General features: G+C 39.4%; 1 protein-coding gene across 1 annotated transcript in view; it reads right to left on the reverse strand.

Annotated features, from left to right (window-relative positions):
• Positions 1–7,271: 7,271 nt before the first annotated feature.
• The window catches only part of ATP11C (ATPase phospholipid transporting 11C), a 104,211-nt gene continuing 94,051 nt past the window's right edge, over positions 7,272–17,431 (reverse strand). Inside the window, exon 29 of the mRNA XM_068962889.1 lies at positions 7,272–9,782. Coding sequence (XP_068818990.1) covers positions 9,720–9,782 — 63 coding nt within the window. The 3' untranslated portion in view covers positions 7,272–9,719. The remainder of the gene's footprint in view (positions 9,783–17,431) is intronic.

Genomic DNA, 17,431 nt, shown 5'->3' on the forward strand with positions numbered 1-17,431 from the left:
GTGATCGTGAGTGGGCCCCTGTCTGGAGAGCTCAGTAGAGCTTGAGATCCAAGCACATCAAGTTCTGACCGACTTATTCATCTGCATTTCTAGTCATTACATGTTGTTGTCACTTAAAAAGTAATTGGTGGGAGACTTTTCTGTTGGTCCAGTGATTAAGAATCCACCTGCCAAATAGGAGACATGGGTTCCAGCCCCGCTCTGGGAAGATCCTACCTGCAGGAGGACAACTAAGCCCGTGCACAACTACTGAGCCTGTGCTCTAGAGCCTGGGAGCCACAACTACTGAAGCCTGCGTGCCTAGAGCCTGTGCTCTGCAACAAGAGAAGCCACTGCAAAGAAGCCCATGCACCGCAATGAAGAGTAGCCCCTGATCATTGTAACTAGAGAAAAGCCCATGCAGCAATGAAGACCCAGCTCAGCCAAAAATAAATAAGTAAATAAAATCTTAAAAATCGGTGGGGAAAGTTAAGAGGAAGAGAGCAGTTTTAGATCTATACACGTCACAAACTCCAATACTTTGGCCACCTGACAGAAAGAACTTACTCATTGGAAAAGACCCTGATGCTGGGAAAGATTTAAGGAAAGAGAAGGGGACAACAGAGGATGAGATGATTGGATGGCATCACCAACTCAATGGACAGGAGCTTGAGCAAGCTCCAGGAGTTGGTGATGGACAGGGGAGCCTGGAGTGCTGCAGTCCATGGGGTCGCAAAGAGTCGGACGTGATTGAGTGATTGAACTGACTGACACATTACAAAAATAGCTGTAGCTGACAGCATGGCACAAATATGGGAACCATCGTGCTTCCAGTATGGCACTGTGCTGGATCTCCATAACGATGACCCAGTGCCATCAATGGAAAGTAATGTGGTAGCTGGTGCCTTCTGCATATGGAGGCAGAGAACAGTGCAGCACATTGGAAAGACTTCCACTAAAGAAAGTTTTGGTGCTTAAATAAGTAAACTGCAGCTATCTAGAAAATCTAACTATGTAGAAATTTGACAGTGTAGGATGAAGGAGAAAATGCTTAAAAATAATGTGAAAGGGAGTTAAGGAAATATAGCAAACTCAAGGGGAGGTGCTCAATAAACATATTTAAAAAATCAATTCAATTCCATCTGTAACCCTGCCTAGTTACCATCTTGCCAGGCTGCATAAATGAATGTGAGTGAATGAAAACTGTCCTTCTGTGGGCCCCCCTTCTCAGGGCTGTTCTATGTTCTTGGAGCTAATGCTAAGGTTTTGGAGACAGACAAGAGTACCTATCTGGTCCTCACTCATCATCCACACTTACACTGCAGAGATCCATCATCTGATCTACATGGTGTCTCCTGCAGCCAGCAACTCACCTGGCTCTTGCCATGTGGAGGCTTGGAATTGTCTGCCAAGACTGGTTGGCTGGGATCCTGTCTGCCTAGAGGAACTCGGCTGTTGCTGCTTTGCAGGAAAGCGTAGGTCTTGCCTGCCCTTTGCACTCCAAGACTCCTTTCTCATGTCTCCTCCTCAAGACACTCTATGGCCATGACTCCCCTTTGTCCTCTCCTCTGCAAACCTTCTATATTCTTCTTAAAGATCTGCCTTTGGAACACAAAAGCCAAAACCTGTGCAGCTTTTGGTACTATATACTTCTTGAAGTTGTAAACTGGGGTTGGCTATTAGTTTGAATGTGGAGAAGGCAAAGGGGAAGATGCAAAGAACACTCCTCCCCCATCTTGTCATCTCTCTCCCTTGGGAGTTCAAGCCGGTTGAGCAATAGGCTCAGGCATCAATCAGTCAGGGATAAAACGCACTGGTTTATTTGTTATGTATTTGTTAACCAGTATCTCTGGTCCCAGAATTGCTCTAGGCATTAAGAATACAGAAGTGCCTAAAGGAGACAAAATAGCCACCTATTATTTGCAAAGCTGCATTTTAAAACTTGGTTCAGCTTGCGGTGGAAATGACATCCCTGACTTGAATTGATCCATGTAGTCAAGAGACTTCACTGGCTGGAAAACTGAAGTCACCCTTCCAATATGGCTTCCGGTCCCCAGTGAGCTTATTGCACAGAAGATCCAGGAATGGAGAAAAGAATAGAGCAGACTCCAGGCTGGTAGCTCTAAAAGAGAAAGGGCCAGAGCAGACTGAAATACGCACACGTGTACACAGGTGCACCACAAAATAACCCCTTCTGCAGGCTCACCAGTTAGCACTTGAGTGAGTGGAGAGCGGCAGAAACCTTGTTCTACATGCTTCAGAGAGTTAGAGTTCGTATTTTATTTAGGCAGAAACATAAGAGGGAAAATTATTCCCTTTGTTGATTGCAGCTTTTTATTGAGACCCCTTGTGAATTTTTCTTGAATTTGGAACGTGACATAGGTGAATTTATCTAGATATGCTTACTCCTTCATTTAGCTCTAGTATTTATGCTACAGTGTTTTTATTATTACTAATTGAGAAGGCTGTATTATACAAAGGCCTTTTACTCCATTAATTATGTATCCATAAAATCATATGGCTCACACAAAATGCTTTACAGAAGTGAGTTCAGATTAGAGGCATTTCTCCAACTTTCCTGCTCTGCTGTTCTGTGATAATGGGGAGTGACCCCTTCAAGCTGCTTCTCAAGGAACCTATGGCAGGCACGAGAAGCCAAGGCATTTGTACCTCAGGGTGTGTCTCCAACGGTGGTTGATGCTTGTGTGGGCTCAGCTGCTCCAGGTAGGTCCACCATCTTTCCTGTTTCTGCCAAGTGGACCAGGTCCTAGGATCCAGGATCTCCACCTTCCCCTTGTCCCTTCAGCCTGAGTGCTTCTGGCCTCCTGTTGTTGTTGTTGTTCAGTCACCAAGTTGTGTCCGACTCTTCACAACCCCATGGACTGTAGCACGCCAGGCCTCCTACTCTTTCTAATCTCTGGGATGCTTTACAAAGAGTCCCAGTTGAGGACTTCCCTGATGGCCTAGTGGTTAAGACTTTGCCTTAAAAGTCATGGGGTGCAGGTTTGACCCCTGGTCAGGGAGCTAAGATCCCAAATGTCTCGTGGTCAAAGCCATAAAAAAATCCAAAGAGCCCCAGTTGGCTTTGCCCCTCTGCCATCACTTGTGTAATCAATTCGCTTAAGTTCCCTCCATTTTGAATACATGGAATGGTCTGATTTCTACTTTGGAGCTTGACTGAGGATTTTGGCTTGAAAACTATCTTCATTTACATCTTTCTCAGATCATGAAAATGAACTCCGTCAACTAAGTGGGAAGGAAAGAGAGTTCCATGGAAAACTGAATTCCACGTTAGATGGTCTACGCAAAAAGGTTTCCTTGGTCCAGTGTTTGGAGTGGGTTAAAAGAAGTTAAATGGGTTTAATATTAGAGTTCTTATAGAGTTGTAACTTAGAGCAGTCATACATAGAACTTCCCAAAGTTATTTAACCAGAGAGTGCTCTCTTTTAAGGATTTTCTAATAACATTCCCCAGGACTCTAATGCTTCATACAACCCAGTTTGGGAAATAATAAACAATTATTTCAGCCAGACTTTTTGCTAGGAGTGAGGTAGAATCATTTGAGATGGACAGTGCCTTCAATATTCCCACATTCTTTAAGTGATGTACATATTTTAGATACCAGGTGGCTAGCTTGATGTCTCATTATTAAATTGAAAGGGGTTATTTGCATTCTCTAATGGTAGAAAGCGAAGCAGAACTGAAGAGCCTTTTGATGAGGGTGAAAAGAGGAAAGTTAAAAAGCTGGCTTAAAACTCAATATCCAAAAAACTAAGATCATGGCATCTGGCCCCATCACTTCATGGCAAATAGATGAGGAAAAAGCAGAAACAGTGACGCTTTATTTTCTTGGGCTCCAAAATCACTGCGGATGGTGACTGCAGCCATGAAATTAAAAAAGACGCTTGCTCCTTGGAAGAAAAGCTGTGATAAACCTAGACAGCATATTAAAAAGCAGAGACATCACTTTGCTGACAAAGGTCCATATAGTCAAAGCTATGGTTTTTTCAGTAGTCATGTATAGATATGAAAGTTGGACTGTAAAGAAGTTTGAGTGCTGAAGAATTGATGCTTTCGAACTGCGGTGCTGAAGAAGACTCTTGAGAGTCCCTTGGATTGCAAGGATATCAAACCAGTCAATCCTAAAGGAAATCAACCCTGAATATTCATTGGAAGGACTGATGTTGAAGCTCCAATACTCTGGCCACCTGAAGTGAAGAGCTGACTCACTGGAAAAGACCCTGATGCTGGGAAAGATTGAGGTCAGAAAGAGAAGGGGGCAACAGAGGATGAAATGGTTGGATGTTATCACCGACTCAACGGACCTGAGTTTGAGCACACTCTGGGAGATAGTGAAGGATACAAAGCCTGGCGTGCTGCTGTCCACGGGGTTGCAAAGAGTCAGACATGACTGAGGGACTTAACAATTATTTGTATTCTCACTCAGATGAGGCGGGGGAAGCTGGGTTAGGAAGATCAAACTTGCCTCAAGAACCACCTGAAAAAGCAGTACTTGAGGGAAACCCAGTACAACATCAAATTAAATGAAAGAGAAATCCTAGCCTGGGGCATTCTGAGGGCACTTGCCTCAACCTTAAGGGCATTGGCATGACTCTTGTTCACGGTCTGATTTGGGTTAGACCATCGCATCCAGATGGGCCCACAGGAAAACTGACTTCAGTAATTTCCTCTTTAATTTTTGTAGACTCCAGCAGATATGCTTGAGAAGTGCTAGACAGACCACAGGGTAGAGTAGCAGAAAACATATGGATTAGACCTAGGTTCAGTCCTGAGGGACCAGGGACAAGATAATTAACTTATCTGAGCCTCAGTTTCTTTATCTGTAAGAATCCAGTCTCATGATTAATCTTTACACAGAGCTGCTGTGAAGATTAAATGAAGTATGTTAAAAACATTCTGTAAAGTGCCATGCAGATATTTGTTAATAAATTATAGTCTTCTAGAGTCAACTCAATGCCTCCTCCCATTAATATCTGTATACGTCATTATGTTCTAGCTTTATTTTTCAAATTATGATTTTGAAATAATCTGCAAAAACAGTGCAAAGAATTCTCATATACATACTCTCCACTCAGATTCCTCCAAATATATACAATCACAGCAAAATTTTAAAAATCAGGAAATTAACATTGATATAACCTATATATCACAAACTTCACCAATTACCCCACCAATGTCCCAATTTCTGGTCCAGGATCCAAGGATCACACGCTGCACTTGTTATCATCTTGCTTTCCTTCATCTGGGCATCCCTGGGTCTTGGTCTTTAATCATGTTAATAATGTTGATGATTACAAGCCAGTTAAAGCGTAGAATAGCCCTCAGTTTGGGTCTGATGCTGTCTCATAGCTGATATCAAAAAAAAGTTAATACCTATTTCATAGGGTTGTGGGGATTACTAAAGGAGTGAATATATGTAAAGTCATAGTGCCTCACACATAGTAAATGCTACTTAAGTGTTAGCTTATATGATGAGCTAGGATTTTAGTGACTTTACTGGTAGGAAATCTGTCTTAACAAATTGATGAAGAGATCAAAGCAGCAGCAGGCATTTTAACTATGAACATCTGTTGCCTCTCCCTACCCAAAGAGCCAAGGCCGAAGACCCATGGCTAGCAGGAACTCTGCTCCACCAAGAGGGGCACTGTTCAGCCAGTGGCCTGCCCATAGGATGAGGACTTTTTTGCTCTACACAGCAGTGCTTTTTCACAGTAGGTCCACATACTAGGAACTGAGGCCACATTTCCTTACTCATCCATTGCTGGAAAAATGTGTCAAATTAAATAAAAAATGCTGTGAAATAATTAAGCCCCTCATTTTCCTGACAACTATTCCCAGAACTCAGGCTTTCAAGCTTCGTTAGTATGCACCCAGTGCTTCAGTCACCGACACATTCACTGAATAACCATAGTGATAACCTCAGCCCCTAACCTTTGCATTGCTTCTTACTGAAGAGGCCAAACCACTCAGTCCATCACAATACTTACTTCATTGGCCAATCCTGGGCAGACTCCACAGTGAGGCAGTGCCTTACCAGGCTGTATGGGGGAAGGGAAGGAAACCTAAACAGACTAACTCCAAGAAGGTAGAAAGAATCTAAGACACATGTATGAAAACTTGGTAAATGACAACTATTGATTACAAGTGTCAAAGCATCAACAAAATCCCTTAATATAAAAATACCAATGCATTTGTCTGGCTAGTAAATGTCATTTTATAAAGCAATTATGATCTTTTACCTCATATGCTGATCTTTTACCTCATTTGCTCTCCCCTCACCCCCAAGACACCACTTTACAGGTGAGAGAAAAGAGGATCTAGAGGGAAATGGCTGTTAATGGCAAAGCTGAAACTTGAACTCGTGTCTCACCTCCTCATAGAGCACATTTCCCACTTAACAAAAAAAGAGGAAATGCATTTTCTCAACGTAGGTCAAAGACTAACAGGATTAAAAGATGATAAAAATACAGAGACAGAAGTGTACAAATGTAATGAAACCAGCTACCCAGGTGACTAGTTTCTCAGGAGTCAAGGAGAGCAGGGTTTTTCAAGGAAAAGGGACACTCACAAGGCATTAGAGGCACGCTGAGCAACAACAGAGGGAAGGAAGGGAGGGGGAGGGGTGCGAGGGAGAGAAAGATGTACACACACACACACACACTCTACTGTAAAATCCCTGCATCTTTGGCTACTTAAAAATCAAATGATTTCAGGAACTTCTCTGGTGGTCCAGTGCTAAGACTCTACACTCCCAATGCAGGGGTCCGGGTTCCATCCTGGGTCGGGAAGTCAGATCCTGCATGCCACAACTAAAGATCCAATGTGCTGCAACTAAGACCTGGCGCAGACAAATAACCCAATCAATATTAAAAAAAAAAAAAAAAGAATCAAATGATTTCAATGGGATGCAGACGTGGACCATATATTGCACAATGTCCAACAAGTGGGTACTGCGTAGCACACAGCAACCTAGCAATACATATTTGCCTATTTAGCTGGACTTTTCTGTATACAGCAACCAGATCCAGCCTTATTCAGAACTCCCAAATATTGGAACGTCCCCAAATTAGTTCTGCCCTCAAATGCCAGTGTGCACGCAGAAATGGTCAGTCTTTTGTGAGCTGTACAGGCAAAGCAGAAATTAGAAACTTATTTCCTATCACCAAATTGCTTCCATATTACTTTTATGTCAAATGGACCTTTAGAAAAAAGAGACTGAAAATGTCAATTATATCATACCAAAGTTTATTGATTACATTGAACAAAATTTCTGTAATGAAAAAGGCAAGTTGCATTCATAAAAGATGGCATTCACATTCATTATAGAAAGCAATGATGTAAAAAATTGCTGAAGTGAAAAATGTAATATTGCAGTCCCATTTTGTAAGCTGGAAAATGATTTTGTCAACACTTGCATAAAATCTGTATTTATATACTGCATGTTATTAAAAAATTCCGTCACTAAATTATTATGAATTTTGCAAATTTAGGCTTACATTTTATACTGTTGCTGGTGTAAATGTGGTAGATATGGAATTTATGTTTTCAGTTTAGTAGTAACATCCTCAACAATGGACAACAGTTATGAAAACTATAAGGACAGTTTGTAGTTCAAAATTATTCAAAAGATGGGTATATGATCCTATTATTACACTTTATCAGTTTCTCTGGCACAAAATAAGGTGGTTAGATTGTAGTGATAGGAATACTGGATGGCTTACTTCTGCTAACCTCATGCCAACCCTTTTCTTTAGCTCATTAATAAAATATCTATCTTTAAAAAAGTCAAGTCAGGTCCCTTTCAAGAATCTAGGCCATATCACACATCACTGTCATCGTGAATTTGAGCTGCAGTGTAATGTGTTCCTTATAAGACACGACTTTACATCCCCCTTACTTATCTTTCTTCCAGGTTGCAAGGAATTTTACAAGCCACCAGTTATATTTCTGCTACCCTAGATATTTTGATTATGTCAAACCTCCAATGGTCTGCATTAAACAAGGCTCTCTAGTTAAGGTGGGCTCTTTGTATTCACAGTCTCTATAATTCTTATGTAAAACAATAATAATACAGCAACAATTATAAACACAAGAACAACAACAAAACATCAAAAGCTTTCCTGGCTCTGATTTTTAGCTCTTTGGAATAGGTAGAGAATATACTGACTTAGTTTCCAGCAGACTTCTTCAAATACTAGGCTACTAAAACACAGCACACTTAGGAAGGCATGATGACACCTAACAAATACTCAAAAATAATACTGATAGATGGTAACAAATGAAATAATGAAAAAGGGTCGGTAATGATGGAATGGCTTCTGATAACTGCAATTATGTCCTTTCGAGAATTTAAGAAAAATTATACCTAAACATTAACACAAAATGTAAGTGGAAGAACCAAATATGTCATCCGGACTTTATAAATACATTGGTATAGACTGAATCTAATACTTCTCCAAATCAAGGTACAATATAAACACTAATAATAGTATAGGCATGCCAGAAAGACAACCAAAAATGGAAACTGGAACAAAAATACCTTTTAAAAGACCATTTCAATCTAGGAGTCAAATGTAGTCACTTATATCCAAAAACAAGTGTATGTTTAATTTTAACATTTAATAAAGACATATCACATTTATTTTTATGTTTTAAGTGAGCTCCTTAGGAGGCTATAATCTCCCTCTAGTCCAGTAAGTGGAGGATTTAACCAAGGTGAATCTCATGGTTTAGAGTTAGACCATTACTCTAGCCATGTTTCCTAAGAGAGACAATATTCATGTTCAGAGTCATGTTATGGACCCTTCCTCCTTCCCAAATTGCCAAGTTAAAAAAAAAAAAGTGCTGCATATGCGCACAGATGCAACCTCTTTCAAATAGAAACTGTTAACAGTTTCAAACAAGCTATTCTTCCTTCTTCTCCACAAAAAAATTATAAAAGACTGATGTTCAGAATGGCATTTTAATGTAACTGTGGGTTTGCCCATTTTACCTCTGATCCCAGTAAAACTAATATTGGAAAAATCTGTTATATCTTAACTATTTTGAGGGTCACTGAAGTGACTGGAAATGATTTCTTTTCAAATCTAGTAGTCTTCCACCCATTAAGTGTAATTCAGAAGAACAAAAATAATTTTTTTTAATTTTTGCAAAAATACCCAGGGTTAACATTCTTTCCACCTTTCAATGCACTATTTGGCAAGGATAATCAGCATGTAGGTGAACAGAAAGGATTAACTACTGTCTGATGCATTGATTTAGTTCTTCTATATTTTCAAGTATTCCTTTCATATGTGGGAAAAATTTAAGATCATCATTCAGTAGGAACAAGAAATGTGATCCAAACAGCCTATTTCTTTTGCCAGGCAAAAAAGTAAGATTAGCAAAATCTATTCATTCCCATTGCATGACTTCTACTTTATTCTATCATATTTAAATCCATTCACAGAGTTCATGGGTTAAAAGAGAACCCATTTGGTAGTTATTCTATCTAAAGCCAGAAATTCTATATATTCTTGCTTTCAACTTTCATATAATTCATAACTTAGAGCTTTGGCCATAATGGCTACTTATAATAATTATAAATGCTTAAGAGAGTCATTTGGTATTTTACTGGACATTTATTCTGAACCTCAGACATAAGATAGTGGTTTAGTTAGTTGCATATCAAGTATCCTGAGATGATAACTTTTTGAAGTTGTTTCTTCATGCTTTCTCTTTTATCTGTAACCACTGTCAATATGCTTGTAGGACAATAACATAGGCAGTTCAAGATTCGGATTCTGAAAGATGTAAAATATATGGAGTTAAAACATTAATTTTAATAATAATGTGAAATCATCTGTTTAGCACTTAAAAAAAATAAATCATGTAGTAAATTTTGTTATGAGAGTAAACCAATTGTCTTAAAAAAGCTGCCAAGTTTTATTCACATGCTTGGGGAAAAAAGTGACACAGTAACCAGTTTTTAATCTTTTCTTCATCTGTCAGCTGAATAGATTCAGACTTGCTTTTTGCTTTTGGATTGCTCCAGGGTTCTCCTAAGAACTGTTACCACTAGGATAGCAGAGGCTTAGCTGACTAGGATCCCTTCTAGCTGTGAGCCCCACCCCATGAAAACAGGGATGTTTTATTTAACTTTTTGTCTCTAGCACCTAGTCCAGTGTCTGGCACACAGCAGGTGCTCAGGACATGATGAATGAATGAACTGATCACTGGTTTTTGGTTGTGTTTATTATGACAAACTCTAATTTGAAAGATTGTTAAGAAAGCACTTTTACTTAAAGAAACATGTTTCCTCTCTATAATAGCTAAATTAATTTTTTTCTGATAGATCGTGTATCTATGAGTCAATTGACTCTTCTGTTTTCCTTATTCATTATCTTTTTAGAAAAGAAACCACCCTAAGAAATCTAGATTCTTCATCCTCTAAACACTATCACACACTATCATTAGGATGCTGCATGAGAATTGGTGCCTGTAAATCAGGTATGTGGAGAAGTACAAGTCCTATTGTCAAGGAGGTGAACCTAACCTTAATTCAACACTCAAAAATTCAAATTTTTAAAACTTCAGTAGTGGAGGGCCTTAAGGGGTGTACTATTTTCTTCTCCTTTTGGTGTACCTTCCTTGCCATTCTTGGACTAGAAGTCCTGTAGAATACCTTCTATTTCTTTTGATGTTTCATTTTCTTATACTGGGGGCTTCCCAGGTAGCACTAGTGGTAAAGAACCTCTTTGCCAATACAGGAGATATAAGAGACGCAGGTTCGATCCCTGGGCTGGGAAGATCCCCTGGAGAAGTGCATGGCAACCCACTCCAGCATTCTTGCTTGGAGAATTCCATGGACAGAGGAGTCTGGTGGGTTATAGTCCATAGGGTTGCAAAGAGTTAGACATGACTGAAGCAACTTGGCACACACACACATTCTCACATTAGTTCTTCAGGTAGCAGGGGCAAGTTGACGCTAACCAAAATAAGGCTGACATTCACATGAGAACTTATATAAGGAGTCAGGCAGTTTCCTTAACAAACAAGGGACAAACTCAGTGGCTAAACTAATTGCCAGATTTCTTTTCCTTGGAGAAGAAATAATGTTATATGAAAATATATTCCTAGAAGAAATAATTACTTGAAAAATAGAACAATCGTTTTTGAAAAACAAAACAAAACAAAACCTTACTTAGCTTTAATACTAGGAGTTAAGGCCCTGGAGAGACCAAAAGCAGTAGCAATGTCTGCTATCCAGCCTAGTCTCCCAAACCACAGACCAAGCTAAGTAAAGCAATCCAGGGGGATTAAAAAATTCACTAAAATACACCACACAACTTAGGACACGGCTATCTGGGACAAGATGGTCAAAGACTTTGAAGGCTACTGGGAACCAGACTCATTACTGAGGGAAAATATTTTGGATGGCATCATCAACTCAATGGGCATGAGTTTGAGTAAACTCCAGGAGTTGGTGATGGACAGGAAGGCCTGGCATGCTGCAGTCCATGGCGTTGCAAAGAGTCAGGCACGACCAAGCGACTGAACTGAGTCACTCCAACTGGGTAAAAGGAGGTAGACCGAGACAAAATGAGTCACCTCCCAAAATAACACTGCAGATACAGACTGTGATGAACTGTAGGAGATAGAAGAACCAATGGATTCAATCTTTTAGCTCAATTTTTATCCTTTGCTGAAGGGTAGGGAAGCTGATAGCTGATGAAAAAATGGGCCTATGCAGTGGCCTCACAATTGTTAGCATCAAAGTGAACTGATGTGCAATATCATTCATGATGATCATTAATTTTTATGTGTGCATGAAAGATGCCCTGCCCTAAGCTGTGTGGAATTGTTTCTAAGCTGACAAATTTGTAAACCTCATTCATGAAGTACTTTAAACGTCCATGGATGGATAAAACACCTTGAAAGGCCTGGGGTGACAGAGGCCCCTGCCTCTGTGGGAAACAGAATACACATAGAGGAGTCATTCTGACTTCAAAAATTCCTCCTATGGCATATCAATTCCTTCCAAATATTTTTTTTGGGGGAGGAGGTAAATGAAATAACATGTTATATGATGAATTTACTCACTTTTGGAAAAAATAATTATGATGCATTCTAAATCATTAGGCTAGCATCCCCCTGAATGGCTAGGAAAGCTTTCACCTTCGAAAGTTGAAATACTTAGCTTGAATAAAACTTGACACTACAAAAAGTGATTAGAGTAGATTGGTTCATTACCATATACTTGGGGATCAGACATTTACAAGGACATAAATATATACCTGCAAACACAGACATAGCACATGGAGGTGCAGACACATTGAATTATTTCCACATAATTCCCAAAAGAACATGCAATACTAAAACTGACTTGATATTATACAGATGCAATTTTGGAATATTTATTTTTAATTTTCCAAATGATCTTTTAAAATCCAATTATATTTCCTGATCAGTGGTAACAAGCATTTTCATGTGATGCCATGAAAACATGCCCCTTACAAATTAAATATATTATATTACTCTTCAGCTCTGGAAAATGGATAAAATTTTATTTTGGGGCTCAGCAAATTTAAAATATGTATTTCCCCATATTCCAAGTAATGCATCTTTATATTTTTTCAAAGAATAGTATAAAGTTCACCACACCAACAGCAGAGAAAATTTAGAGAGTGATATTTTCATTTTTTCTTTATAATGCTGTTAATCTGTTTCTTTAAAGCCAGCCCACTTGTTTTAACACTAGGTACCTGTTAAAATATATTAGATTCATCTGAGAATGTTCGTAAAAGAAGAGGTCTGACTGAAGGTCTGGTGGATAATGAGTCAGATGCCTTTTTACAGCTTAGATTGCTCTGTAATAGTGAGGTAAAGATACTTAAAGCATTTAAAGATTGGTAACCTACCTGGTGATAAAAATGTAGGAAGAAAAAAAATCATTTCCTATAAGACTACTCTTCTGGCCAAAAGTACACATGATTATACTATAGCAAATGCATAACATTTAAATGAGTACACTTAAAGACCTAAGAAAGTCTCCACCTCAAATTGAATTGTTTTCATGGTAGAATACAGACATTAGTAGTACGTGGCAAACTTGAGTTTTTGAAATGATAAGTTATGTGGTAGATGAAGGCAATATGGTTTGATTAGTAAACCTTACCATCCTTTTGGTGAACACCTCTGAGAGTTGTTCCGGTACTCTGAGTGTATTGAACAAAGAGAAATTTGTGCAAAACATTCCTGCCTTAGTGAACAGACTAGCTCTAACACGCTGTGGCTTCTACTGTGTACCAGGAACCAGTGGGACTACAGACCTACAGTCCAGGTTTTTGATTCTCCATTGTGACAATTGAGAAGGTGAACAAATGATTAAAGGAAAATGGCAAAATATTCTTAAGTATCAAGTAGAAGATATAAAGATGAGTCATGAGAATTTTTCATAAAGAATCAGAAAATGTTGTCAAGCAAATGAGAATGCAAGCAAGTTGGTACATTAAGAAAGGAAGTCACCTTATTCACTCCAAGAGAAACTGTGATTGCTGGAAGTTTGAGAAAGCATGAAGATAGTAGATGTTCCTGAGGAAGGGAGGCGTTTCGTTACCTTGTTCACAATTGCACAAAAGGTGGAAAATTGCAGTAGAAAAAAGAGAAATGCAGAAACCAAAAAGAAAGAAAAAAGTAAATATTCTCTGAAATGTAAGACATTTAAAAAGAAACCTTGAGAATTAGAAGTCGAAATGACATTAGTTTTAAAGACGTTACTTTCTGAAGTAAAAGAGTTAGAGTTAGGAATAGTTTATTGTATGAGCAAACTGCTATTTCTCTGTATATCAATTTAAAAACTTTTGGTTCATGGGAATATTGACTATTTTGAATAAAATAATTTAAAAGTATGTTTCTCACTGAAATAAAGCTCATCTCTAATCATTAGTTCACTAATTTACACTGTTTAAAATTCAATGATCAAAGAGCTATGCTCAGGATCTATCACCGACCTATCTTCAAGTAACTATCTCATCTTGTCCAATTGCACACATGTAATACAGACTGACTGTCCTTGGGCATTTTCAGGTTAAAAACCTAATCAAAACTAAATAATGGAAAAACTGTTGGTGAAACCACACTTTAGTACCATTTACCTCTGAACCAAAGCTTAATTCCTTTATTCTAACATAATTTCATTGGTTTCCCCTCCTTTTTCCTGTAGAGACTCTTTAAAAGCGTTGCCTGAAAAGCTATGAATTTTTCCTTTAAAACACTAAGAAAAAGTGAAAATCAATGACTTAAAGTTTAGTTAGAAAACCTAAGAGGTTAGTTTTTTCCCCCTTATTCTGTGCCTGAAGCTGTAGGCTAATTGGTATTGCTCTAGCAAAACAGATGAGTGGTGAACTATGGGGATGGGCTTAACAATTCTGCTAATCAAGATTACCCATATTATCTACTTAGCAACTAACAGAAACAGGCTTAACAAAAAGAAACCAGCTAAAGTAACACATATATCTAGCAGAGTCTAATAAACGTTTATACTTCCAAAGGAAAAGTTTTGTTTATTCATATATGCTTTAACATAACTACATTTCTCCTGTTCATAATTTACCTTAATAAAGTTGGTGACATGTTGGTAACATGCAAATTACCAATTGATAAAAGCTAGAGAGATTAATATTTAGTTTCTGAGAAAATTTTTTAATTGTTTGCCTTCTCTTTTGTAGGCAAAAACCTTGCAACAAGATTAACATGATACCAAACCCCCCACCCTGTATTTAAAATACAAGCCCAACTATTTAAGAGTGTAACTTGAAACACATTTTGGTCTGCTCAGAACCTTGTATCCAACTGTCAGAGATAAAAGTTTCTCTATGAAGTAGAAATTTTAGGGATTTATAGGCTACTTTATAAAGGAAAACAGAAATATGAGTACAGAAGGCAGTAGAGAGCATGAAAAGAGTAAAGCAATAAAAAATTGATACAGCCAGCAACTGGTTGGGGGCGGATAGCGGGGGTAGAAGCTTGAGAGATAACAAACAAAATAGTATGAAATTTCCACATTCCTTTGCAGTCATCTAGGGAGCTTTGACACTGGCTCAATTAGCAGTCTGTCAAAGAGGCCAATGCATAAAGGTCCACCTCCACAGCCACGATGTTAAGATTCAACTTTATTTTTGTCTAATCTAGATCACTGGAGAAGGCAATGGCACCCCACTCCAGTACTCTTGCCTGGAAAATCCCATGGATGGAGGAGCCTGGTAGGCTGCAGTCCATGGGGTCGCGAAGAGTTGGATGCGACCGAGCAACTTCCCTTTCACTTTTCACTTTCATGCATTGGAGAAGGAAATGGCAACCCACTCCAGTGTTCTTGCCTGGAGAGTCCCAGGGACGGGGGAGCCTGGTGGGCTGCCGTCTATGGGGTCGCACAGAGTTGGACACGACTGAAGTGACTTAGCAGCAATCTAGATCACAGGGCTGTTAACCTTAGAGCTCATGGTTGTATGAGACACTGTAAGGATTTCAATAGTCATCATCAGTCACCACTGTTACTAAAGTAGAAACTGTATTCTCTAAAGTGCTTTCTCTGGGAATTTTGCTCAGATATCTGACATTCTTTCTTCTCCTGGCTGCCGCTCTGAAAGAGCTCCCTATGTAACTGAATGTTTGCTTTTGTTTGTGCAGACGCCACCTGCAAGGTATAGCCATGTTGCTGCATCCATTCTCATTACATTATAATGTTTCCGTGTCTAGTAGTCAAAATCAAGCCTCCTTTGGATCATGGTAGCTTCTATGGGAAAATTTAACATAAAGATACGTGGAAAATTCCTCCGCCTGAAATGGTAACTGGTATTCACTAGTTGGCTAGAGGGTCCAGGTGTATTTCATTGATTAAGAGCCAGCCCAACAAAAGTGCTGAGAGGGGACACGGCTTTTTGAAGTACCCCAAATCCTAAACTTTACATTTCCTTTGAAGTGTTATCTGCTGTATCCACTGTTCAGTGCTCAATGATAATTTCATCATATACTTGCTGGCAGCGTAGAAGCTAAAGAAAAGCCCTATGATCCTTAATGATGGGATTTTAGCTCAAAAATTAACTATACTGCTGAAAATAAGGGTGTGAAAATGTATTTACCTCCTGTGTTAAACGACTGAGGGAATCTATTTTCGAAGATAGCAGAGTTCTTTTATACTGCTAGTATCAAGACAGAACTCAGCTGTGGTGGGGGCTGCCAGACTGGCCTTTTTATCAGAGGCTTCTGGAGGTAGTGACTTGGACCCTGAGATGGCTCAGCTGTGTTACAAGCCATATTATTGACTCTACTATTCTGTTTATACCTGCTTCCAGAAGTGTTCCAAATAAATCCCTTTATAACTCAACTAGAGTGAGAGCTCCCAGTGAGCTGGAATGATCAACCTAGCACAGCAGCTAGCTTATCCTGGACCCTCGGGCAAAGTGTTCTGAATCGAATGGAATTCAACAGAAGGCTGCTTCTACAACAGTTAAATGTAAATGGCTTAGCTTCCTTCTCAAATGCCATGGAGACATTTTCTCTATCCACTACCGAGTTCCCTTCTTAAAGCAGCTGCCAAGACTCACAGGCAGATAGCACCGGCAGTCTACTTGCCACAGGCATTTCTGGCTCTCCCTGCGAAAGATCTGACCCTTATTGGTTGAATTCAGGGGGATCTTCTACTTCTAGCTAGGGACACACACTCTACCCCATTAGGGAGCCTCTCAGGAATGAGGTGGATCCAGTGTAAAAGAATCTTTTGCTGTTCTTTAAATGAGGCCAATGTCTTAGCAAGGGATACTGAATAAGTAGGAAGTCACCCTGAATGCCAGATTGTTGCTCACTGAAGTGTGAGTTGCTCAGTCGTGTCCAACTCTTTGCAACCCCATGGACTGTAGCCCGCCAGGTTCCTCTGTCCATGGAATTCTCCAGGCAAGAATACTGGCATGGGTAGCCATTTCCTTCTCCAGGGGATCTTACCGATCCAAGGATTGAACCTGGGTCTTCCACAGAGCAGGCAGATTCTTTACCATCTGAGCCACCAGAGAAGCCTTTAAGATACTCTTTCTTTGAAGAAAGATCTTTGAAGTGGCCTCTGCCTCTTTGATGTGGCCAACTAGAGCCTTGTGTAAATAGATATGACTTATCAGAGTAGTCATGGCTGCCATGTTTCAGTTGCCCTTTATGCATTGATATGCACTACTTTGCTCTTGCATTTTCTCACAAGGGGGTGGAAAAAAGGCAGTGCTGATGAGTGCCCACAATGTTCTGTCTCATCTGCAAGTTTCAAAATCCCATAGGGTCTGAAAAACCATTTAGCCTTTCAGACTTTGGATGTTAAAGAGAGATGTTCATCAGTAGGTGGTTCAACACATGTTCACTGGTTCAATGACGACAGGAATAAATGAATGAATGAATGAAGGTGATTATGGAA

This window comes from Capricornis sumatraensis, chromosome X (assembly GCF_032405125.1).
Source record: "Capricornis sumatraensis isolate serow.1 chromosome X, serow.2, whole genome shotgun sequence".
Lineage (NCBI taxonomy): Eukaryota > Metazoa > Chordata > Mammalia > Artiodactyla > Bovidae > Capricornis > Capricornis sumatraensis.